Here is a 25,930-nt window from a genome sequence, read left to right as displayed (position 1 = left end):
TGGTGTGGGAGGAGAAGGAGAAGCGTAGGTTGGTGAAATGAGGTGGCTGACAGGGGAGGGGAGACATTATGTGTAGGAAGGAAAGGATTATGAACGGGGGGGAGGGGGGCGACACAGAGCTTACGAATACACTTTTTTGATGGGCAATAAAACTTCCAACCGAGCTGAGTATCTTACAAAGATGATTTTTCAATCGAATACCCAGCAATACACTCTTTTTTATTTCTAACTCTTCCAAGCGTGTTCATTTTTTGTCCCTTTTCCTCGAGGTAAGGTATGATCGGAATATAGTCACTCTTATGCTCCAGTTCCCATAGTTGCTGGGGAAATGGGATTGGGTGACATACCCCTTCCGCAGATTCCGCTTGCGTTCCTCAGCACGTAGCTTGAATGATCTTTCCGTTTGTTTGTCCTATATATAGACTGCTTTGAAATCTTTACATTTAAATTTTAAATGCCATTTTTTTCCATGTTTTGCACCTTGTCCTTGGTCCTATTGAAAATCGTTCGCAGGGTTCTCCTGTTGCTGTGCGGTATCCTAAATTTGTCTTTCGGGAATAGATTGACTATTTTTTCAGAGATGTGTACGAAAAGGCTGCAAAAAATGGACACGCTGAAACAGTTAGAAATAAAAAGATCGTATTACTGGGCATTGGATTGAAAAATGTTCTTTGTAAGATACTCAGCCCTGTTGGAAGTTTACAACAGAGATCAGTATCTTACAAAGAAGACGCCAACGATATCCAGAAGATAATACCTGTGGTGAAAAAGGTAAAGAACATGCGTTGAAATCGGTCTTGCGTTATTACGATCTAAATAACGCATTGAGTGTAACTCTAATTGACGCTCCTCAACCGAACACCAGGATCATGAACGAAACTCTCATTAAAAAGGAAGCCTTAGATAACTGGGCTGTTGCATAATCGCAGCTGCGGAGAAGATTTCTCTGAGTCTGTTAGGGTTTCTGGGAAAATTAACGACGACGAGATAGTGTAACCGTTTTGAGGTTTGATTGCAGCCCTCGATTTCTTGATGAAAAAGGTCATTTTGGAAATAGTCTCGTGCATGTAAGTTCCAAATACCAATTAAATTGCCCCAAAGGCTTTCTGAGATCCAAAAACATATTTCCTTTCGTGATATATCCACGTCACCAACCTCAAATCATGACCTTTTACGATGGGTAAATGTTTGTGTTATCGGGACTATTAAGATATTATCATAGGATATTAACAGTTGGAAATCTACACGAATGAGTACTTCTCTAAATGATTAAAACAATCGTGAGATACTTTGAGACGAATTTTAAGACTGTGAGACATTTATGTCAAGCCGCTTTAATGGAAAGACATTCTCCTGTCATAAATGGCCCATTAATATTTTCCATTGCTAAGATCCTTGTCCTATGGTCTCCTTGGAAATTGGATTGATCCTTGTGACCACGGAGAGGGTTTTGAATCTGGTGTAGCAGGCCGGTCCGGGTGACCACCCGTCCATTTCCCCTTACCTTCTGCCGCCTCCCGACCTCCCGGTTTTTTGCCCTGGCCATTGTAAGGTGTTGACTTCTGAAATAACTTGGCTGCAAAGGTTCACATGCGTGAAAAATAAGTTGAGATCCACGGATATTGATACATCTGCATCTTCACAAATACTCCGTGATTCACCAAAAAGGTGAGTGACAGACAAACACTAGATGGATATGGTAAAGGATGAGGGAGGATGTTTAAATGGTGATGGAAAGGGTAAAAAACACCCACTTTAAGGGACGTGTATGCTGGTGCACAAATGTACATTTAAGCAGCACACTTAATTTTACCCAATGCTCATTACCAAAATTCATAATTTCATTATTGACATAAATATCCTAAATATCCAGAACTTTCTTAATGCCACTACTATTCACTGCCTCGTTCATTCCAACTCATTAGTTTTCTTTTTCCCGATAATTTTTTTGCTAGGTTTAATATCTTTTGTGTCGTTTATTTCTCAAATGTGTTTTATTGTTTACCTTCATTATATTTTGATTTATTGGGTAGTGAACAATTTCTGCACTTGATGGAGAATGAGAGGAGGTTGTTTGGAGAAATTCGAAGAAGACAACAAAAGTAGATCCAAGAGATTTTGAGAAGTAATAGGAAGTTGAAGACTATATGAGACGGAAGAATATTTGATAGGCAAGCTCGAAGGGGGAAAAGTTAAGGCATTTTCAAAGGAATAACAGTAGCTAGAAAGCATTTGGATTTGAAAATTGGCTTACTGCACGTATAAAGTGAGGTTTTAGGGTATTTATTGATGATCTAGAAGGAGCTTAGAAGAGTGACAGTGCTTAGTTCTTCATCAAAAACTTACGTTCGCCAGTAAATTGCTGTAAAATATATGAATTAAATTTTACCAATTGGCATTATTTTTAAATACACAAAAATGTCTTTGTATGCAATGTATTCAGCTCCTTCGATAAACTCTTACATCCACTGACAAAAACTAAAATATTTAGAATTACAATGGTTTTCCTGTTTATAACGGCGTACATATTTCTAAAACGTGTCAAATATATATTGTTTTAGATATTACGTAAACAGACCTTAGCAACGCAGCAAAAATTTTCTATCCCCGTTTCAATGAAATCCATACTGTGATAGCTATATGTTAAATGGAAGAGATCTACTGATTCAAATTATGTTCGAATATAGTAAAATATCTAATTCAATAATTTGTATTTCTTTATCCTCTCGTGTCAGATAACGGAATAAATTCCTCGGCAACGCGTGTCCTTGGGCATTCTAAGGTTTTCATATTTGAGTTATTTAGTCAGAGTTGTATAATTATGTCAGACTCAAAGGTAGCTGATGGATGAAGCAGACAAAGAGGTCAAATGATTACAATAGGTAAAAAGAGTGCTGCGTAGAGAATAAGGTGCCTTGTCATTATTCCGGTGGACATAAAGGCTATATTATCTCTTAATAAGCGCCGGCGCCGACCCCGGTGGCGGCGGGGTAACGTCCTCGTCTGCCATTCCAAGGGTCGCGGGTTCGATTCCCGCCGGGGTGAGTTTTTCTCCACCTAGGGCTTGGGTGTTTGTAAATGTGATCATTGTTATCGTTGTTAATAGTTCGATGTAAAGGTCAGAATGCGCTGTTTTCGGACTTATACTGAATAAATAAATAAATAAATAGTTCTGCAAGGATAATTAGTTTCCATTGCCAAATAAGTAAGTGTATTGTTCCCAAAACTTCCACTATCGCCAGGTACTTTATTTTCCTATGCTTACCTTCTGATCTATCTCTTCATCAGAAGAAACCATACGCACGGTTTGTTCCCAGGCATATTTAGAAACCATTGGTCTCCAGAAACGTTAATGAAGCTTTGTCAACGCACTTCAAAGGGAAGCATATTCAAGTTCATGAAAGTATTCTGTTTATATTTTCTTTATGTTGGAAATTATTGAAAACATTTATCTGTGAAGCATTTATTATTCGTTTAAAAACTTATGAGGATTATACATATGTTCCAGGTCTACTCTCTTACTTTGGGGCATCTACAGTTTAATACATGCATAGATTACTTTTGTTTTGGATGTCACCCGTAATTATGCCTATCGATAATTCAGTTCGTTTTTTGGACTGGTACGTGTCAAATGTCAACAAATGTTATTTGTTGCCAGTTTCTCTTGCGTGATTAATATTGATTTTAACTACGCTAGCCACATTGTCTCCGAATCGCGTGCACATGTTATTTGATTCCGAAATGAGGGAGAGTTGAACGGCATAACGCTTCAATCTGTACAATTTACTTAATTTTTAACGTTGATCCGTCTATTAAAATAACATGGCGGATTATACATCTTGCCTATGCACTCACAAAAGGGTAGCTGAAACGGTAGCGTGAGCACACGCTGGAAGCCTGTAATGCAGTCATCACTTTTTATTTGGCTGGAGGCACCACTTACCCTTCAACCAACCGCTGGCTCATCACGGTCCTATTTACGTCCTTCCCCCTTTCGTGACCAGCTGCCCTTTGGCCCACCCTCACCCTCCAATTCACCCAACCTGCAATCGTCAAAGGAGGAACCTCCCCCACTGGTGCACCCAGCCCCGATGCCACTGCTCTCAATCGAAACCATTTCTCTCCTTAATTACAAGCCACAAGCGGGAAAGGGAAGGCGGGCCGGCCGGGAATAATTGAGGTCTTTCAGAGTCCAAATGGAACGGGCGGGGGTCACTTAAGAAGTTTCCCACGTCTAGATAAATATGTAATAGGCTTCTTCTTTGTTCTTAGAAATTTGTCAACCAGGTCATATATTACAGAAGTTTTGGATGAGTAGTTTTCGAGTGAAAATACCTCCGTTGCTGAGAAATTTCGCATCTCACAACTAATGACGCGAGGAATATAAATAAATAGATAGATAAACGTCTGTATACGTGCGAAATTGTAACCATAAGGTCCCTTCCTCCATCTAACCCTTTGCATATTGCATATGGAGAAAGCCCTTAGTAGTGGAGGCCATTCCACTCCATACTTACCAAAGATAAAAGGTACCTTTTATAGAGGCCGGATATTGTTCATAATTATAATCAGATTTTTATCTAAATGTCAAATATGAGGCTGTGCTGAAGCGGACCCTCCTGTAGATCTTCCTGTCATACGTCCTTGCGAAGGCTTATAGGGTAGAGGATAGATGTGATATAGATGTAGACTAAAAATGCTTTATCATTTCCAAAAGTCTGTTTGCATCACCATCACGCCGAGAATTGGGGAAGGGTGAAAACGTTCGTCATGTTGGCGCTCAATGGCCAGCAGGCACATAGGCTGCGATGCTTACCCTGTATCGCTCTGAGGGACAGGCTTGCCCGCCAGCTACTACTGAATGCCGCCCTAACGAAGCTTTTCCCCTTTCTTCAATTTTAGGTCGCACCAGTAACTGCCACTGACTTTTGGAAATTAACTCCTTTTATCTTTTGGACTACGTCCTGGATTATGGTATCATTTCAAACTTAATTAATTATTTATCCAAGTCTAGCCAAGTAGTCTACCTCTGCTGAGTAATTGAATAGAGTGGAAGATAGTCAGAGAGGCAGTTAAGTACATGTATAGTATTCAGAGTCAAAACTTCTGGGAAATAATATTTTGTCCAGAAATATCTATCAGCAATATCATTTCGATTAATTTCAGACAGAGAATCGATACCAATGTGTAAAGATGATAGCATCTGGAGGATGCTTTTTTGAATTGGTACTGCAACTTTCTCCAATCTACAACCCGTTCTACTATTTTATGCAACAAAGTCACTAATTTCACGCAATTTGCTCTTATCTATCAACGCTTTCTCGAAATCTACGAAACAGACGAAAACGTCATATTTTTTCATGTTCCTCTCGTGTAGTGATGTCGTTACTCCAATGGCATCACGTGTGCATCTCTGCTCCTGAACCAAACTGATCGCATTGTAAGTAATCATTTGCCTTGCATTTCATCCTCTGGTGACCCTGAGAACTACTTTAGTTGCTTGCGGAAGTAAACTTATTGTTCTGTAATCCTCACATAAGGTGTGTAGCCTTTACACATTTTTAAAAAGGAACTATTACTAATCTAACGAAATCTTCCAGCCAAATTCCTCCCTGATGAATACTGAGTTAGATAAGAAGAGAATTAGTTCATAAAACTCTTACCGCGTTTTTCTAGACATTTAAGTAGTTCCGCGGGAAATTGTTTACCCCATCGGACTTATTTGATTTCAATACCCTGAATGCCCTTTCTATTTCGTCATCGAGTAAGCCTGAACCTAAGCGGTCCTCATCTACGTCATATCCCTTCTCTATGTCTAAGCTTTATGGCCTAGTGCCTTCACCATAGTTTTTCTAACTATTCTTCCGTCTTTCTTGGATCTTCTCTAGCCCAAGAAATTTTTTTTTCTGACTTATCTTCTATTTTAATCACAGGTTTTCCCTTCTTACTTCCTGACAGAGCCTTCACCTTCCTGGTTCGCGCAACAATTTCACCTTTCCTCTGTAAACTTTCCATATCCTCATACTGCGTCTTCCACCACGCTTCTTTTGCTCTATTTGCTACCCATCTCAATTTATTATTTAACTCTTTGTACTTCTAAATCTATCTGCGTTTTCATACCACGTCGTTAAGTATTTGTTTGGCAACCATCAATAGTGAACGTTTTTAATGAATTTGTGAAAATGGAGAAAATTGGTCATCGTTATTTGATACAAAACTTTTATTTGAAAGACCTCAGCCCAACCACTATTAAAGCTGGACTGGATTCTACTCTGGGTGAGTCTGCTGCTTCGTTTACAAAAGTAAAATATTGGGTAGCAGAGTTTAAACGAGGCCGTACGAACTGTCAAGATGAGCATCGCATTGGTCGACCAAATGAGGTGACGATTCCAGAAACGGTGAAGAAAATCCAAAAAGTGATACTAGATGATCGTCGACTGAAAGCGCGCGAGCTAGCATATATAGTAGGCAATTCAAAAAGTGTGGCACATAGCATATTAACTGAAAATTTAGAATTGAGAAAGCTGTGTGCAAGATGGGTGCCGAGTTTGCTCACACTCGAGCAAAGTCAGTATCGTGAAGATATTTCAATTGAATGTTTAGCGAAGTTTCACAGCAACAAAGAAGAATTTTTGCGCCGTGTCATAACCATGGATGAAACATGGGTCCATTACTTTACACCCGAGACAAAAGAACATCCAATAGATTCAAAAGGGAGAACCGTCTACAAAGAAGGCGAAGACCGTTTGAATTGTGGGCGAGGTCATGGCGTCGGTTTTTTGGGACGTGCGTGGGATAATTTTCATTGACTATCTTGAAAAAAGAAAAAAACTATCAACGGCGAGTACTATTATTCGAACTTATTGCAACGTTTGAGCGAAGGAATCTGGCAAAAGCGGCCGCATTTGGCTAAAAAGAAAGTGTTGTTTCATCAATACATTGCACCAGATCACAAATCCGTTATTTTAATGGCCACAATTCATGAATTAAAGTTTGAATTGCCACCTCGTGCACCCTATACACCAGATTTAGCCCCTTCGGATTATTTTCTGTTCGCAAACTTGAAAAAATGGCTCGGTGGTCAAAGATTTTCCAACCGAGGAGAAGTGATGTCGGCAGTTAATGGCTATTTTGAGGAGCAAGACAGTTCTTATTATAAAAAGGTTATCTAACGTATTGAACACCCCTGGGAAACGTGTATAGAGCTGAAAGGAGAATATGTTGAAAAATAAATAAATTTTTTCCAAAAGTTTTGTTTTTTCTTTGTTGGGTCAGGTACTTTTGGGATTGCCCTCGTATTAGCATTTATTCCTTCCTTTTTTTCGACCAATTCTCCTACATTTCATTTCCTCAGCCATATTCCCTGTTTTATTCTATCGACTCTGAGGTGCCATGAAATGGAAGTAATATTAATCCTCGAAGAAAATAACTCGGACACTCTTGACAAAAAAAATATTCGTGAAGTTCTTCGTGGTGCCATTACGGTAATGCAATAAGAGGCCAAATTCAAAAATTTTCCGATGTTTAGATGTAGGTTTTTAGGACTCTTGGTTGCCAAACAATATATAGTATTTGGACCATTCGCTAAGGGGAAGCATGGTCAAAAATGTTCGTTGAATTCACTCTAATTGGGAATGCCTGAAATAGTGGTGGGCAGGTAGTGATGAGGTTGTCTGGGAGGTCGGGCTGTTTGTGACAGCATGAAGGCTCGACGCTCATTACCAGCCTTTTGTACTCCCGAGGTTCGTGGTCCTTGGCGGGGGTGTCGCGGTTGTGCACGGTCGGTGGCGTGTGAAGGGCGTGGGGCCGTTTAGTGCAGGCCTCGTGGGGGCGAAGGGATGTGATACGGGAAAAGGGAATAAAGAGAGAGGGGAAGTGGGTTGACAGAAGGGAGGGGATGAAAAGTGGAGGTGCCTGGAACGGGCAGATTTCTGAAGTAGGTGTTAATTGCATTTCGTCATCTGCCGCGGAGAAATCCCGAAAAATCGAGTAGAGATTACAATCTCGCGTAGAATATAATCACTTCTTGTCCGTAATATAACTTTTCATCATGAAAGCTGTTTTTTGCGGTGCAGCGCATCAATTTTCCATCGGTTAGTAGCGAATGAAATGGAGTCCGATGTTGCCATATTTGTGGGCTGTTTGTAGGGATTGCATGGAGCAGATTTTCCTCGAATCGAGCCTTAGTGGAAATTTGTGCAATTGCGCGTGAAATTCACACACCTCGGTCCGTCCCATCTATTTTCCCAGCCGTTTATTTTTTACGAACCCTTTTTGAAGCATTACTTATTTTTTCCATATTGTTCTGCATTGTATTTTCATATTTCAAACCGATGTATGTATCCTTTTTTTTTCAAATAAACGAGTCGTTTAATCTTGAAGCCTTCTCCCCTAGTTCCAGGTTGAGAAGGTCCACCTCCTTTTTCAGTCAGTACACTAATGGCCCGAGCCTCTAATCCACGGACTTCCAAACTCCATACTCATGTTGGCATACAGCCTCTCAGTATTCATGTATAGCAAATAACATTGCTTGGAGGGACATTTCTCCGAACAAATTAGTCCGATGGGTGACTCGCTCGATAGCCTCTGGCGTCGTGCTTGAAATATGTCGCGTGAATGAAAGATGTGACGTGGCATCATAGAAATATCTTAAATTCAAGGTAATTTGTGATGCGTTATACCTCAGTCAATTCATACTTGTTTTCAGACCAAGATCCCTCAAGTAAGAGGTATTTTGCCTTTCATAAAGTTGTAACAGGCTTTAAAAATATTTGTTGTTAACACAAACTTCAGATGCATCCCTTGGAAAAGCCACGTTGAGGGAAGGAGACAATCAGGAATATTTAAAATCGTCATTTTGGAATGAGAAGAGATCCATCGAGACTTCTCGCTTTCCTGAACCGAGGTTTAATTAGCGCTTACCGAAATCCCTGTGTCCTCAGCCATTGGCGCACCTTGAAATCCTAACGGTAACCATTCCCTCATCTGTAGAAGAAATGCCCGCATTTGAAATTTTTACGCGATTTAAAAGCAAAAAAGCCCCGTAAGTAATTATTTACTTACTTATATTTTTAAGGGTCTTTCCACTTTTCAGTGCCTACCCTGAGAGTGATTATTTATTTCTATCATTATTTTCAGTTCTTAAACTACCAAGGAAGAATTTTCTTTTAGTTGCCTTTAAAATTTATTGCCATGCCATTTATCGTTATCATTATGCTAAACATTGCTTCTCAATCCTCAGCCATTTTCATTTTTCTGGGATTCGCCGAAAGTTATGCTAAAGCAGAGATTGGAAATGCATCGAATAGGAAATGATCTAAAATTAGATCTTGAAGCTGAAAGAGCACAGAAGTTGACTTCAAGAGCAGTCTTCTTTATTATCCCTTTAAATGTATTAATTAACTTATGTTTGAGGGTTTTATCTTCAAGTTTTACCGTATTTCGCCCTTCTATGCTGTTAATCACAAGTATTTACCGTTCTAATTTTTGTTGTTGAAAGCCGCATAGACGCGAGGGATGACTCTAGTGGTATATTTATTTTCTTCAAAGTGAAAAAGGTTATAGTTTTGTAGTCTACCGTTTAAGGTAGGTTATGGATGAACACAGGGTTGACACTTAGCCTTGCTGGACAACACGCGACCTGGCACCTCATGCTAAAATAAACCTTAATTTTCTCACCCATTCTAACTCCCTTCATTCCATCCACTTGGCTATCCTTTTCCTCCCGCTTCTCTTGCCTATCGTTCGCTCTATCATGGTCCTTAACATCCCATCGCATATCAAAATGCTCTGCATACACCTTTCCTGTCTCCTTTGGATACAATCCTTTATCCTCCCTCACCAATCGTGGTAGTTTTTAGTTTGTTTTCCTTGTGTGAATTTTACCATTTCCAACCGTCTCCTCACCCTAAACTCTAAATCGACTACTATTGTCTTGCTTCAATAGTCGTTTTTCCTTGCTGCACAAACCAACATTCCACATCACTGTTTGAATGAGTCTTTTCTCAACATAAGTATTTATTCCAAGTCCCAGTCATGTTTCCACCCAAATTTTGGCCTCATTATTGCGAAGAATTTACCCATTAAAATTTTTTTCTTAAACGTTTACGGAAACATTTAAGTACACCTGCGTTTCAACCTTTTTAAACCCAACATGTCCTAGCACTATATCCTTCGTCAAGCTTCTTTCGCCCTATTAGTTTCCCTCATTAGTTTATTTTTCATCTCTTTGTACTTCCTTTTCTTAAATTCTGTGTTTACAATCTACCCTTGTAATCTTCCCATTACCTTTGCCCATAATTTCGGTTCCCATTTTTTTCTGCTCTATCCCTCACTCTGTCCTCACCTATATTTTTCACTGCTTCTTATTACTCTAATTTAGTTCCGGTTAATGGTGTCACATTCTTATTCCTTATCTATCTTCCCTGTGTGACTTGCGACGCTACATGCTGGCGCTAAATAATGAATCGAATCCACATCCGCTCTCGGAAAACTTTCCGAATTTATCACGCTGTTCCTAAATTTGTTTGTTATTACAATATAATGAAACAAGTAGCTTCCTGATACCGTGAGGATTTTCCACGTAGGTGAAAATAAATAGATAACGCAATGCCTAAGATATGCTCTTTTCAAGGCATGAATGTGCATTCACGGAGGCAGATTCATCACCAGCCACTCTTGGTAACTAATATTTTAATTTGTATTTAAAGCTGAAGCAAACAGGGTGCTTGCATAGATAAACCAGCTATTCGCTCATAGCCCTAGCCTTTCTCTCGTGCTGAATGAATACTCCCGATGGGGTCAATCCGTTTAACTTCTCTTCCGACGCACTGCAACACTCCCAGGGAAGTTTTCCACACAACAGAAGTCACTGTCGCTGACCCGCCGGCTTTGCTCAGCCTTTATGGGATCGGCAACGCCAGGTCATGGCCATGGCCACAAGCACGCATATTGCTATTCCAATGGGAGCTTTTGATTTTGTTTGAACTAGACTGCTGTTCAGGGCTTCTATAGTTATGGGTGCTGGCGAGAATGGACAAGAATGTAAGAGGGCCTTGGGACCCCAATAGGTTTTTCGCACTTATACGAATTTCAGATATACTGTGATTTATTTTCTTAACCGAGCCATTTATTCCTATCATGAATATATGTTGGTAGGAAATGGAATCTTTGTAAAAAGAATAGGGAGAAAGGGAAAGCATTGATTCATTAGGAAATTTCACTTTGTTTTTGACCCGTATCCTGATATTTAAACACGCCAGTTTTCATTCCTAGAGAAGTGAATACTAATTAAAACTAGTACACGTGACCCTAATTACTCTATTTTTCCTGGTCTTTCTAGTTGCCCAAATGTTGCAGAGCGTTAATATTACCTTTTACATGCCTACATCATGAAGATATAGTAGACAACTGGAAGTTGATAATTACAGCATGTTAACCATCTTGAAAAACTTGACAAAAGTTTTATTTACATTTAAAGAGTATTTGAGATATTTGATTGAAAAATAAAAGAGCGCCTTCAAGGATGGTCATTTGAATTTGACTTAGTGTAAATTATGTTCACATATCCATGCATCGAATTGCTTTGTAGTTACTTCAAGTTTGTGTAAACTTACGCAACAGAAAGTGGTAATTCTAATTATAGATGCTGTATAGATGTTTTTATGCATAATTATTGATTGTTATCAATAGTATTATGATAATTAAATTTAATTGGAAAATGAAATATCAAAGGATTCCAGGTTGAAAAGGGAATACTATTTTGGGAAAGATAAATAGAATATATTTTTATTCTTTATATGTATTTACACATTAATGGCATCAGGAGAATTTTGTTTAAATTTTGGGGGTGGTGAGCCATTGCTGTTTTTAGTATTGCCTTAAATGAGACATTAGTAAAGCTTGAATTCTGGGGAGTGGAGAAAGAATAGCTTTTTAATTATGTATTTTCCTGCTCTTTCAAAGGAAATGAGATCATATGACTGCTTCATGCTCAATTTAACAGATGAAGAATGGTAGTTAAAATGTTCTTCATCCCTATTCCTAACATGAAGAGAAACACTGTGGGAAAATCTGCCCTATTAGTATTTAAATATAGGGTAGGTCCCTTGTGTGAGAAGATAGTGCTCTTACCACTGAACAAATCTATCATCACTACTTTCATCATTCATTGTTATATGCATCAACAGATAATATATATTTATGAAAAATAACTTTGGATTTCAGTTTATCAGAAATGATTTTTGAATTCCAGATGTTTTTCATGCATTACAAATGTTTGACGGTTCAAATTATGAAAATTATTTTTTTTACATATTTTTTAGTATGTTTAGCAACTAGTAATCTAATATAACATTTGACTTTGACAGTATGATATATCTTAATGATCAAAAATGACATTTTAATGGGAGAGCATTTCTCAATGTTTACTAATGAGCAAGCCTGGAGAAGGCATAAACAAAGGCTGCCAGATATGTATAGGGGATGCACTGGAGGATAGCAATTGTGACAGAAATGTTAAAAATACTGCGCTGGGTATCTTACAAAAGGAGAAAAAGAAGCAGATTCAGTGGAATGTTCCTTATAAAAAAGGGAGAAAAACCTTGGGGAGAATCAAGGAAGGGCATCAGAAATGCTAACTGTATTGGGAGAAATGACTGTAAGCATAAGGTGAAATGACAGTCGCAAAGAGCTAACATTAAAAAATTTGCATTTCTCAACAAGATTATCACTGACTGGAACAGTCGACTGCAGAATTATTTGAGCCCTTCCTTACTTATGTAAATATATTTAAAAAGATGCACAAAATTTTTATGATAATTGCACATGTGTGAAATTTTATGCATATATATAATACATACATTTTAATTGAATGTGTGTTGCCACTTGGAAAATTGCCAACTTGTAACATTTTCCTATAAATAAATATAAATGTATTTGGTACTTTAGATTATGACCATGTAAATTTCATGGTTTTGTGTTCTTTAAATCCAGGTGGTTGAAAAATAAGAGTTGTGCAGCAGAAGGGGTTCTCCATGGACCCTCCAGAAAGCATTGCTGATGGAAGCAGCCAAACAATTCCAGAGTTCTTCAAGGGACGATCCGTCTTCGTCACTGGAGCTACCGGATTTGTTGGCAAGGCTTTAGTTGAAAAATTACTACATTCATGTCCTGAAATAGCCAATGTATATGTGTTGATACGGCCCAAGCGAGGACTTGATACTGCAGCTAGACATGCAGAGTTTTTGAAAAATCCAGTAAGTCAAGTGAGATTTGACCTGTCATTAATAAACTTATGTTAGGTTATTGGCATGCTGATATTGAATAATATTTGTTTTTGACAATTTTTCTAATTTTTCAATTTAAGGTGTTCGAGAGAGTGAGATCAGAATGTCCTGAGGTTCTTTCAAAGGTAAAAAATAACCACTGCTGTGCAATAATAATGCCATGGTTGCTTTCACTTCAAAGTTCTGCTTGGCAGCTGCTTTGCTGTAAAATTTTTTATTGATTAAATGGCATTATTGAGAGCACCCATCAAAAGAAAATCAACAATCACCTGGTTTTGTATTATGAATCAACTTTTCAGCTGTCTTTAAGGGGCAAAACATTTTTGTACCTATCTGAAATTTGAAAAAAGACTTATTCAGCCATTGATACCATACATGTGAGGACTTCAGTTCATAGGGATTGCTAAAAATATTTTACATATTACAAGTCTGACAAAAAATAATCTGTGGAGGAAGGAAAAGTACTAACTAAAAAGTTTTTAATTAAAAAAAATGAGTGTGAAGGAAAAGTACTAACTAAAAAGTTTTTAATTAAAAAGTGATTCTAAAATATGTAATCATAATTAATTGAGCTTGACCTACATATATATATATATATATATATATATATATATATATATATATATATATATATATATATATATATATCCATAATTAGAAATAGATATCATTGCAATAATGTTAATAACTCTAAATTTTATACCATAGCTGTGCAAATCTTCAGGTTTCATCAAGGGAAACAAAATGTATTTCTATTTAATAACCAAACTTGATAAACCAAATTTGGAGATGCTTATGTCTATTTTTTGTCATTTATGATTATTTAAGTTTCTCATATCTGGTAAATAATTATTATAGTTGATACAGCAGAAGAATAGTATATTAAAGAGCTTTGATTATTATTAGTATCAATTAAAATCATGTAAACTACAATTTTGCGGATAATTTTTTTTGCAGTGATTGACATAAAAACTAGGGTTTCTGAACCTCTATTGGAAAGTTGGTTTTTGCACAACTATAAGATCATAATATCCCTCACAAAAAGTATAGATCTCATTAATACTTTTTAGATCAAATGATTTTACTGTGTTATCCTTTATATATATTTCGCAGTGTGCCACAAAATTGAATATATTATGAAAATATGCGGCCCACAATTGATCATAACTAAACAGAGCCTATGTGCATCAAATTTTATTAATTAGTTTACTCAATGACAGATATAACAATTTGTCTCCTGCTTATATTATAGTTATATTAAACATTACTTGTGATGTCCAGAAATACTACCATAAATACATTAGAGTTGATGTAATGAGTGAAGACTTAACGAACATAATGGTTTGTAACTTTGTAAATTTTGACTGGCTCCTAATTCAGTTATGACTTTTATACAATCTGAAATTTTTTGAACTTCTTAATTTTAGTTAAGCAAAGGAAAAATTTCTCAATGATTTCTTCCACAGTGTTTTTGTTTATGTAATATACTGAAATAAATTCTAATGTGTCTCAAAAATAGAGAAAACTATTTTTCTATTTAACTGCTTGCCTTGGCATAAAAAAATCTACAAGAATTGGGGAAATAAATTATCTGACTATTTTTATGAAATAAATTATGATCAAGTTGTCCTGATATATATGTGTAGCAATATATTTTTAAAATCATATTTCATTCTAGAACTTTAAAAAAAAAACGTAAAGATTGTATTTCTAACTCAGTGATAGTGTAAGGCTTCTCAGAAACCATGTATATTAATTCTAATATGGCAATTTATTCGAGGATGATACAGGTTCATTATAATATTTAAACTGCTTAGTTCAAGTACAACTGTTTCTCCATCTACCAGATTTAGTGGAACTGAAGACCAAAGTTAGGAAGCCAATCACCAAAGAAACTGGAAAGAAGTTGAAATGACTTACTACCAATTTCAAATCTTTGTCCAAAGAATTGTTCTTCAAGGAGTCACATTTTTATTTAATGTGCCAAGCCGCCTCAGAAAACCTTTCCAGTGTCATTGGTGAAAAATAAATAGGTTATTTAGAATGAATATTATTAATCTAGCAGTTTGCCTAAATCTTAAAAGCAAAACTTAAATATTAAGGACTCTTAATTGTAACAGAACCATTAATAATATGATATAATTATAATTTTTAGTTAAACCACATAACACTGAATTAGAATCACAATGGCTCACATTTACAACGCAAGAGCAGAAACTACTATGCATTCAGTTTTTATTCTGTTCTAATAAAAAAAAATTATTCGATTCTCTTTCTGATTAGTAGGTATATAACTTTGTAAATTATCAATACACCGCAGTTGCATGGTACCATCCCATTTTATGATTATAAAATAATATTTGCTACCCTAAAAGGAATTATCAATTATTTTCAATGTGACTCCATGAAAATTATAGCAATATTTAGATGTTGCTGATTAATGCAAGTGTAATAGCAGTTCAAAATCCCATCAAAATGTTCCAACATTTTCTATATTGTTTTTTTTATGAAGAGTTTTCCATTTACATGATCAGAATTTACATATTAATCTCTTCCTCGAATTAAAAGAATCATTCAAAGAGTTTTGTTAACATTCTATATTTAAGGTCTTTTATAAACTGTTTTGTCATTCATTTCCTTCTCTAAGCAAAAGTATTTGCGTAAAAATGATTTTTGCAGACTATTCAAGGTATGCAAGGCTGATTCATGCGCTCTTTCTGTAACTCTCAGATTATTTTTTACTCCCTGTAACTTTGAGATATTTTTTAGCAAAATTAGGAACAAATATTGTCAAAATCGGTATTTATATTTTTCCTTCAGCACAATCAATATAAAAATCTGAATATTAACTCATGCTAAAAATTTCAATGATTGGAAATGAAAGAAAAAAAATTTTTTTAATTCAGTCATATGACCAATTGCTTTCATTCATTTCCTATGGTTGTTCGGATATATATTTTTCACTGACTCCAGAATTATACGTACATTTTAACAGCAACATAGGTATTTGTTGACTAGCAGTATTTTGAGTGACTCTTCAAAGTGCCATTCATTCAATGGACTGAAATCAGCCATGAAATGAATTATATTGTTACAATCAATATCAAACTGGTTTTAAATCAACTGACTCTGTTTTTTTTTGATTGAATAATACCAGGGATTTATATTGATAAGTTAAAATTATAATCTAATAATTTTCATCATCTTTTTCACTCTATGACTCATTATCTTTAGATTGTGAGTATAGCTGGGGATATTGGTGAAGCAGGTCTTGGCCTATCTCAATCAGACCGGAAACGTCTCTGTAGTCAAGTGTCTGTAATTTTCCATTCCGCTGCAACAGTAAGATTCAATGAAGGACTTCGAACGGCTGTAACTTTAAACACACTAGGAACCCAACGTTTAGTTCAGCTCTGCAAAGAGGTGGAAAATCTACAGGTAATTATGTGCCATTGTATTTTCTATTTATTTTAATGATATCATACTATCTTTACATGAGTAATGTTAGAGTCCAAGTCACATGAATTGCTCTTTACAATGTTTATCATGGTGTGAATGCTGCAGACATCTTTTCAATGAAAAACATTTTTTTTAACACGTAGGCTTTCCAATATTATCATATTCTGAGTTTTTATCTTGAGGTTAAAAAATGGAGTATATCCTCTCTAATCTTTTCCTAGAATTCATTAAGCAATTTTCACCAAGCACAGGAGTATTGCTGTAAATGTCTAGGAATAACAGATTGCCGGTGAATATTTTGTTTGAGATTGCAAGTATTTTCTTAAATTCTATTTCTATTAGTTTGTAACTCCTTCTCATGAAACATGATGATGCAAGAATTTTGAAATGCACTGTTTCTTGATTGCATGGAATTAAACTAGAAGTTCTAAACTCAGAATGTTTTCATTTATAAGTCGTTTGTACTTTCTTTTGAGTTTCTTCTAAGGATGCGGTTTGAAGATTTGGTTGAATCCTACCTAATTTCATGGATTTGAGATTTCAAATCAAATTTCTCATGGAATCATTTGATTTCAAATCTAGGTTGAGCAGGTTGTCTATGCAATGTTCTTTTCCAAAAAACAACACTTCTAATATGGGCATTTTCCCATAATTTTCTTTGTCAATTTCAGGAGGAATTCATGGGAGTTATAGAGAGTATGAGTACATTGGTGTATGCTATGAATTCTAGTCCATAAGATAAGAATTCCTCTTCTTCTTGCTCTATGAATTCTAATACTTAAGCTGGAAAACTTTCTAATTGTCTGAGCATAGACATGGTGGCTTGCAGTCAAAGATTGCAATAGGTCTAAAGGAGGAAAAGTGATTATACTACCTTAGAAAATATTACCATGGTATGCCATTGTTTCAAAATATCTCTGCCTAGACATCTTGTGAACCTCATCAGTGTTATGCAGTATAAATTTGCTAAGCATGTATGCCAGGGGTGGCCAAACCATGGCCTGTGAACTAAATGTGGTGTATTGGATGATTACAAAAGGCACATTGCATCCTTGTGCCTGCTTATTTTTTTTTAATACTTGTTATAGCTTAATTCATCTCAATATTTTCAGCACCAAAGTGATCTCAGTTCAATTTTAACAGCCTTTGGCGACGTTCATCCTCCTCGATGTCTGAAGCTTAGAATGGAAGTTGTGAAATTAGGCTTTAGGACAGGTTTACATATGTACCAATATTTTCAATGGCATTACCATTGCATGTCCCTAGGTCAAATGATTGAAAACACTGTGCACTAGCAACACATCATGAGTTTGAAGTGATGCTCAAAGGAGCGACGAGCGTTTGATATGGTCAGTCAGTTCTGAGTGAGCCATTGGAGGATGGAGTTTGAAGCAGTGTTTTAATGAGTATACTAGCATTGTTTTTATACTGAGAGTAATTGAAACACAGAGTCAAGATTAAAATATATTACATTTATCAAAGAAGACCACCACTACTTTTAGAATTCAAAATACCATAAATCATAAAATAAATTTCTCGTAACATAGAATTCAAGTTCTACCTAATTGATATTCTGTGTGATATGATGTATGTACTTGTGATCTTTTAGTTCTTTTTCACTTTTTTTGTTTTATACTTTGCTATGTTCAATTCCTGTAATCCATTACAAGGCAAAAGAAAAGGAGCAAAATAAACCAAGGAAGTAATTGTAAGAGCAAATTCAATGAACTGTGGGAAGATGAGTTGCCATTTATGGCAAGTTCATCAGGAAAACTGTTTTGCATTGTTTGTGAAAGTACTTTGTCACATATAGAAAACATGATCTTAAGATGCATTATAAAACGTAGCATCAGACTAATATAGAAAAAAAGAAGCTTGTTCATGGGCCTGAGTTACACAAAGAATATATAACTGAGAAAAAGGAAGAAATCAGAAAAAGACAAAATATATTTGTTAAAGTAGTGAAGACTTGGCATGACAGAAGAGTCACATGAAATTACTTCAGCATTGGTGAAGAAAAAGAAACTTTCCTCTGATGGGGAGGAGATTGTTAAGTCTTGTCTCCAAATATTTGCACACTATCTTGATAATAAAATTTTTGAGAGGAAAGCAGATGAAATTGCTATATCAAGACAGACAGTTACAAGGCGTATCAATGAACTCTCTCAGGACGTATCACAGCAACTAGAAGGCCTTGTACATTCTTGTGCTTTCTTTTCTCTAGCTTTGGATAAATCAACGCACATATGTGATATTGCCCAGTTACACATTTTTTTGAGAGGAATTGATGACGATTTTAATTTCTTTGAAGAATTTGCCAGTCTAGAGTCATTGTGTGGTAAAACAATGGCATCAGACATATTTGGAAAGGTGACATCATGCCTAGAAGATCTAAAATTAGATTATAACCAACTTATCAGTTGTGTACTGACAGAGCACCATCAATGACAGGTAAAGTCAATGGCACTACAACTTTGCTTGAAAATGTTTTAAAATATCCTATACTGATATATCACTGCATTATACAGCAAGAGGTACTGTGAGGGAAAACTTTAAATACGGAGCAAGTTATGTTGCCATTTGTGAAATTTGTGAATGAAATTAGAGCTAGAGCATTGACAGACGAGAAGTCAGAGAATACTAAGAATATTTAGATTTGGAATGTAATGAACTCATCCTGCATTTTGAAGTGCACTGGATTCTTGAGGTCAGGTTCTGAGTAGATTTTGGAAAATAACAAATTCACTTCCTAATATTTTGGAACAGGAAGATGAAAGAACCCTATTATTTGACAATAGTTGGCTATTTTGATTTGGCATTTTTGATTGATGTTACTAACCATCTAAATTACCTAAAATTAAAACTACAAAGCAAGAATAAATTATTTCCTCAGTAAATAGCATCAGCTCATTTTAAATGGAATTGAAACTGTTCATCTCCCAGGGAGAAAATAAGGATTTAAGTCAATCACCACATTGGAAAGATCAGAGTGAATTTGCAACGGATAAGAGCAGTTTGACTAAATACATTTAAAAATCAAGATATTGCAAGAGCCATTTGAAAATTGTTTTTATGATTTTACTAAAGAAGAAGACTGCATGTTTGCATTTATAAAACCATTTTCACTTTGTGAAAAAAATGTAATATAAATGCCTAGTAACAAACAAATGAAACTGATTTATTTAAATCAAATTTATTCTTGAAAATGAAATTTAATAAACTTTTTTCAAAATGCCTCTAATATAATTACTTTTCAGCATTCATTAAACAAAGAACAATTCCCAGAGCTAAGAAAATATGGAAAATTTGTACATGTCCCTTTGGAAAAACACACAGATGTGAACAAGCATTTTCACCAATGAAATTGATTAAAAGCCAAACAAGTTTGCAAATAACTGACACAAATGTAAGGAACTCTTTGCTGCTTTGGGTGAAAAATTTAGCATCAAACTTAATAACTAACAAAGTTCAATCTGGCGCAAAAGTTTCAATAAAGGCAGGAAATGTTTTTGTGCTGTATTAGATATATTTTTTTCATACAATAATTAATCCATTTAAAAATGTTGATTATATCAATAAGCATACTTTTATTTAAAAGGGCCACTACTGTTATAAGTCATATTCCAGGGCCCCTTCTATATAATAAACATATATCTTTTGAAATGGCATAAATTAATTAATTCAATTGTGTGATTGAGTAATTGCTTTTCCTCCCTTTAGGCAAAGCAAATCCCAGCCCTATCCCTATTTTACAATTCCAAACATTAAAGTAGGAGGGCAAAACATTTGCCTGAGTTGCATGGTTCATCTAAACTCATCTGTGAAAAAATTGGTGCATGGTATGCTCAAGGTTGGCCATCACTGATGTACACCATCATAAAGACTTTAGTATGTTATATATTAGCAGCAAAATGCTCAGTAGCCTAGGGGCAGGTAGTCATCCCCTGGCAGCACTTTTAGTCCCTGGAAGTGGAAATATCATTTATTTTACAGATAGAGGCAATTAAAGAAAACTCTAACACCACTGAGCAAGCCATTGCCCATGCAATACTATTGGGTGATATCTTTTGCATTATTATGACCATGAATTGTTTTCTACTATTCCCAAGTAAAGGAATTCAATGGGTACATTTACTACTTGAAGCAAAAATAATGGTATTGAACTTAATGTTTATATGAAATATTTCCTAAAGAAATTTTTGCATGATATTGGATGGTACGAGAGTTTTCAGTTTTAGAATAAAGAAAAGAGGAAATTATAGTTTTGGTGAATCCCCCAGTGAAATCATTTAATTTACATCGAATTAATAGCATATATGTAAATAAAATATATATTAATTAGTTTAAAAAATAATTCATTATCATATATTTTTATTAAATACTAAATCAGCTACTTCTAAGAATATATACAAAGCAAAAAAGTTGCATCAATTTTGATATTTTCATCCTCCAGGTATGGACAATTTTATTCTATCACCATCCATCCCTCTCACCTAGATAATATAAAGTGTGTGCATGAGGTGCAAGCAAATAATAGCAATTACCAGCACCTTTATGATCATTTGTTTCCCAGTATAAGGCATTGTCTTCAATACATTTTTGAAGTGGTGAGGATATTAGATCAAATGTTGGCCTAATTGAAGTTTACCACTTTATTAGTAATATATAGCACACAATTAACAGAAGGGGCAGGTACTCTACGGGAGTAATTTTGTTCTGCTGTAGTGATCAACCAGGGTAAGACGGGTAGCACTAAAACTTGAAAATAATGGGTAAGGGCAGTACAAACCCTGGATTTGCCAATCTCCCCATCTTCATTATGATCTTTATTATGGTCATAATGAACAAATGAAAGAAACCTTGAGTAATATTGGATGCTTTCATAGTGGTCATTTGCTTAAGGGTAAACGCCATGCATGCTTGTTTTTTCATGCTACATCCAAGGGAAAATGAAGGCAAAGTCACAGATGATACAACCATATTATTACACATGTTTAATGAGCTATTGTTATTTTTGATCAATTGCACTAGAATGTTATGCATCACATCCAGCTTTTCTATCAGAAATCACCATCAGAAGAGATGGTGCGCCTCATACATTAGTTAATGTATGTGTCTTTCTCAAAAGGCACCAGGAGTATGCACCATCAACCACCAGCGTATCATCTAATTCAAAATTTAAATGCTGTAGAGGATTTTGATTTGAGATTCTGGAATTGATGGAGAAAAATGAGTTGGATTTGATCAAATTTTGGATTTTGCCCATCCTTGTTATGTTTAACCTGACACCATGCATTTATTTTATATGTGATAGATGAGTAGCACAGAAATTTCACCATAATTATCAGTATTAGATGTGGATGTAACATATTCAGTAATGCAGTTTGCTTTCACATGAGTTTGTAATCTGTATGCTTGAATTTTATTACCCACCAATTTAATATAATTTATTTTCTTGTGGCTAGAGATGAACTTGATAATTTGTTAAACTTTGGATTAGATGATGTATTGATATTTATTGGGACATAGTTCACAAGCTCATTTCGAAAATTTATTAGGGGCATGGATGCTTGTAATTGACGAAGCCCTAATTAAAAAGAGGTGTTTATGATTTCAGCTCTCTGTCTCTTTATGTACCTAATCTTATTCACTTATTGTAGGCCCTAGTGCATGTTTCTACAGCTTACTCCAATGCAACCCGTAGATATGTTGGTGAAGAAGTTTACCCACCACCAGCTGACCCACATAAAATTCTCCAGTGTGCTCAGGGTATTAAAGATGAGCTATTAAACTCCCTAACCTCCAGGTATGGACAATTTTACATCCTTCAAGTGAATCTATATTAGCGCACTACTTTTATCTACATATTAGATGCACAGATGGTAAAAACTCTAGGAGCTATGTATTATTTAGAAAATATAATCACATTGTAACAATGGTTGCAGAGGTGAAATGTTTTGAGTTTACTTAACATTTTATCAGAGATCATCTATTATGTGATGCATTTGAAATCATGCTATAAGGATTGATTGATCCAAATCGTATCCCGATATTCAAATGATTTATTACAAGTTCTGAATTGACTATAATGAATTCACTCTAAATGTATGTCACCTTAGTAATTCATGTGTAACAGTTGTGGTGGAAAAAATATGAGCCATCACTCATACCAGCAGTATAATGACCTTACTTATAGCAAAGTATATAAAATGAATCATTTTGCAGTAGCAACTGGCATTGTAATTTTTATTGAAACAACATAGTCGATGCAGAGGATTCATATCTGGTATTTTTCAATTTATTTGAAAAGTATATTTTCTCCCATGAATGCATATCTGACATAATTGAAGAATTCCTGAATATTTGTATACCTGATTCAATATCAATATCAGTATGAGGACATACAAGTATACACAAATATTGCAGTATATCTGTATACACAAACGTAAATTTTAGGAAATAACTTCTGATTTCATCCTTCTTTTTCAAGTTCCTAATTTATATACATACATGTAAAGGAAATATTTGAGTTAATTTCATGAGCAAACTATGAGTACATGTGTATCCACTGCCCATGTGTTTTGCAGATAGGTATTTCGCATTCAATTAGTTTTACATAGTTGGCTTACTTATTTCTAACAAGGAAGAAAAGAAGAAAAATCTTAAGATTCATCAGTTTATTTGAAGGTGGTCTTACTGATAATCTAATTTTTACCTGTAAGCTTGTAAATTTCAATACATAATAATAGATTGTAAATATGATGAACTTCATAAATATATTTGGTTAATTATTATCAATGCCTTCAACTTTTTCCCATATCAACCCTTCAACTTAGAATATTCCTAAGTGTGGTATTCATACATCCAGTCCTGTTTTTTCATACATATTCCTCATTGCATGATGTCCTTCCACTTATGACAGCCTTTAACATCCTTCTATACTCAAAATCTCCTCAATATAACATTGCTATTGTCGGTGAATTTATCTTCGTACCAATGCATTTCTCCCCTAGCACCTACTCATTTGACTTTCTCTCTTAGTTATGCATTTTATTTATATTTCTGATTTCAACTAATGCTTATCTTAAAAAATTCCATGTCCATCCAGTTATTCTCCAAAAAGTCCAGTTATTCTTCAAATATCATATTTTTTTTGTATAAAATATTTCACTACAGGAAGTCAATAATTATCAATTTTGCTTTTAGACTTTATAAGGATTGATATATGTTGATATTCTAAGGAATCAGTATGCATACATGTTAAAATTCTTTACACAGCAGTGTTTTGTAAAGTTATAAAATATTCTTTGATTTTTGACCTTCAAATTATGATTGCTCTTGTATTATAGTTGAATAAGTGCAGGAAAAATGCAGGATTTATTTGATGATTATTCAGCTGACAGTCCTACATTCTGGCATGAAGAACTAAAAGGAAACATCAGTATTGATAATTTACTTCACTATTAGGGCATATTATGTACATTGAATTAATATTAATATTTCTGTATATGAATCTGTATTGATACATGGTTTTTTATCCTAAAGTCTGTGGCAACTATAAGCTATGCACCTATTCCTTGCTGCATGAATTTAGCTGTTTCGTGTGCCAACATTATTTTTTAGTTCTTCTGTAATGAGATTTAGGAGGAATGAGCTTATTTATGAGTATAATTATAGTGTAAAAGAAACTTAGAATTAACTGCATCATTGCCAGTATATTGGACTTGGAATGGTTCTATATGACCTATGATTTTTCCTTTATATTGTAGAGTTAATATACGATGCTACATTTACCATATCACGTTAAATTGTCATGAGGTTTGCATTTCTTATTCCGTGAATTCTGTCTAATAGGAGTTTTAATTTTTATTAAGAGTACCAGTGGGGAAAATATTTAAAAGCATTAGTTCTTATTTTTGCAATTTTGTCAAAGAAATATATTGTGTATTTTTTCCTCATCAGTTTCCTATTTTCAAGTTGATAAGTAGTATTTTTGGGTTACACTTTAGTTTTACCTTCTTTTGTAAGAGTAAAATTTTCCTTTTAAAAATTAAAAGCAAATAAATTAAAAGTTAAATGTTCAGTAGTTCACCATGGAGAAATGCAAAGTTTTTTATTTTCATTTTTTAAAGGTTGTGATACTGTGTGATCCAGATTACCAGATCTTTTGGACTAAATGTAGAATGATTAATTGGAAGTCAAGGGCAATAGGGTGAACTTCATTTAGCACAAACAGGCATGGTTATATATTTCTTGCCCTATGGAAAATTTTTGACTGTAATTAAAGTCCTGCCTGTATATCTCTGGGTAATCTGAAAAACAGGATACTCCCATGCAAAACTAGGCATCAAGTGCTCTTTAATAAAGCTACAAGTGAGTTTAGAAGTCATGGCAATTCGTGCATATTAAGTTCCCTGATATTACAGCATTTTTTACTTACTTAAATGAGTCAGTATGTTGTTTCAAAAGTTTCATTTTATATTAAAGACTTCTCAGAATACTTGTATGTTGACTCAAAACTTTGAGAAATGGGCCCCTAGTAGCTCTATTGGCGATAACATCGTAAAACCTACTGATAAACTGGTTAGGGTCATTGACATTTTTAGAAGAAATTTTTTCATAATTTATGGCATTTATTATTTTTAATTTTTGAATTAATTATTAATTTACTATAATGCATTTCAATAATGATATTATTTTATACTTTTTGATTATACTTGTTTAGGGAACAATTTTTATAAATGAATGAAAGGTTTTTTAATTAGCTTTCACTAACCCTTTGCATTAAAAATATAAATAGTATATATGACTGTATTTCAGCATCATAGCATTAAATATGTCATTATAGGCCTACAGATAACCGAATTCATTATTCTTATACTCCTGTCTAAAAGTTCCTTTCCAAGAAACTGTAGGAGATGCCACGACAGTAACTTTTAACGGAGTCATCCACTAAGTGTGCATCACCAAGTCTTCGTTTCACCTCATGCAAATTGATTGTTTATTACACAGTTTGTAGCCTTTGAACAACATACAATTTATAAATAAAATGTCTATCTTTCCATACAGTAGTTTCTTTGAGTGCCTGGTGTGATTACTATACATTTCAATATTTTTTAAGTATTGCATTCTCTTCAAAAATACTTGAATAAAAGTTAACTCTCCATCTTTGCTCTGTTGTTAGT

General features: G+C 34.8%; 1 protein-coding gene across 1 annotated transcript in view; it reads left to right on the top strand.

The window, feature by feature from the left end:
• The window catches only part of LOC139687495 (putative fatty acyl-CoA reductase CG5065), a 77,396-nt gene that overhangs the window by 33,428 nt on the left and 18,038 nt on the right, over positions 1 to 25,930 (top strand). The window contains exons 2-5 of the mRNA XM_071584681.1: positions 12,994 to 13,256; positions 13,367 to 13,411; positions 16,521 to 16,724; positions 22,406 to 22,551. Of these exons, the coding sequence (XP_071440782.1) occupies positions 13,035 to 13,256; positions 13,367 to 13,411; positions 16,521 to 16,724; positions 22,406 to 22,551 (617 nt within the window). The 5' untranslated portion in view covers positions 12,994 to 13,034. The remainder of the gene's footprint in view (positions 1 to 12,993; positions 13,257 to 13,366; positions 13,412 to 16,520; positions 16,725 to 22,405; positions 22,552 to 25,930) is intronic.

The sequence above is a fragment of the Hetaerina americana genome, unplaced genomic scaffold (genome assembly GCF_022747635.1).
Source record: "Hetaerina americana unplaced genomic scaffold, ioHetAmer1.1.p SCAF_2, whole genome shotgun sequence".
NCBI classification, from domain to species: Eukaryota; Metazoa; Arthropoda; class Insecta; order Odonata; family Calopterygidae; genus Hetaerina; species Hetaerina americana.
Note: the sequence above shows the minus strand (reverse complement) of the source record. Positions and strands in the feature narration are given on the sequence as shown.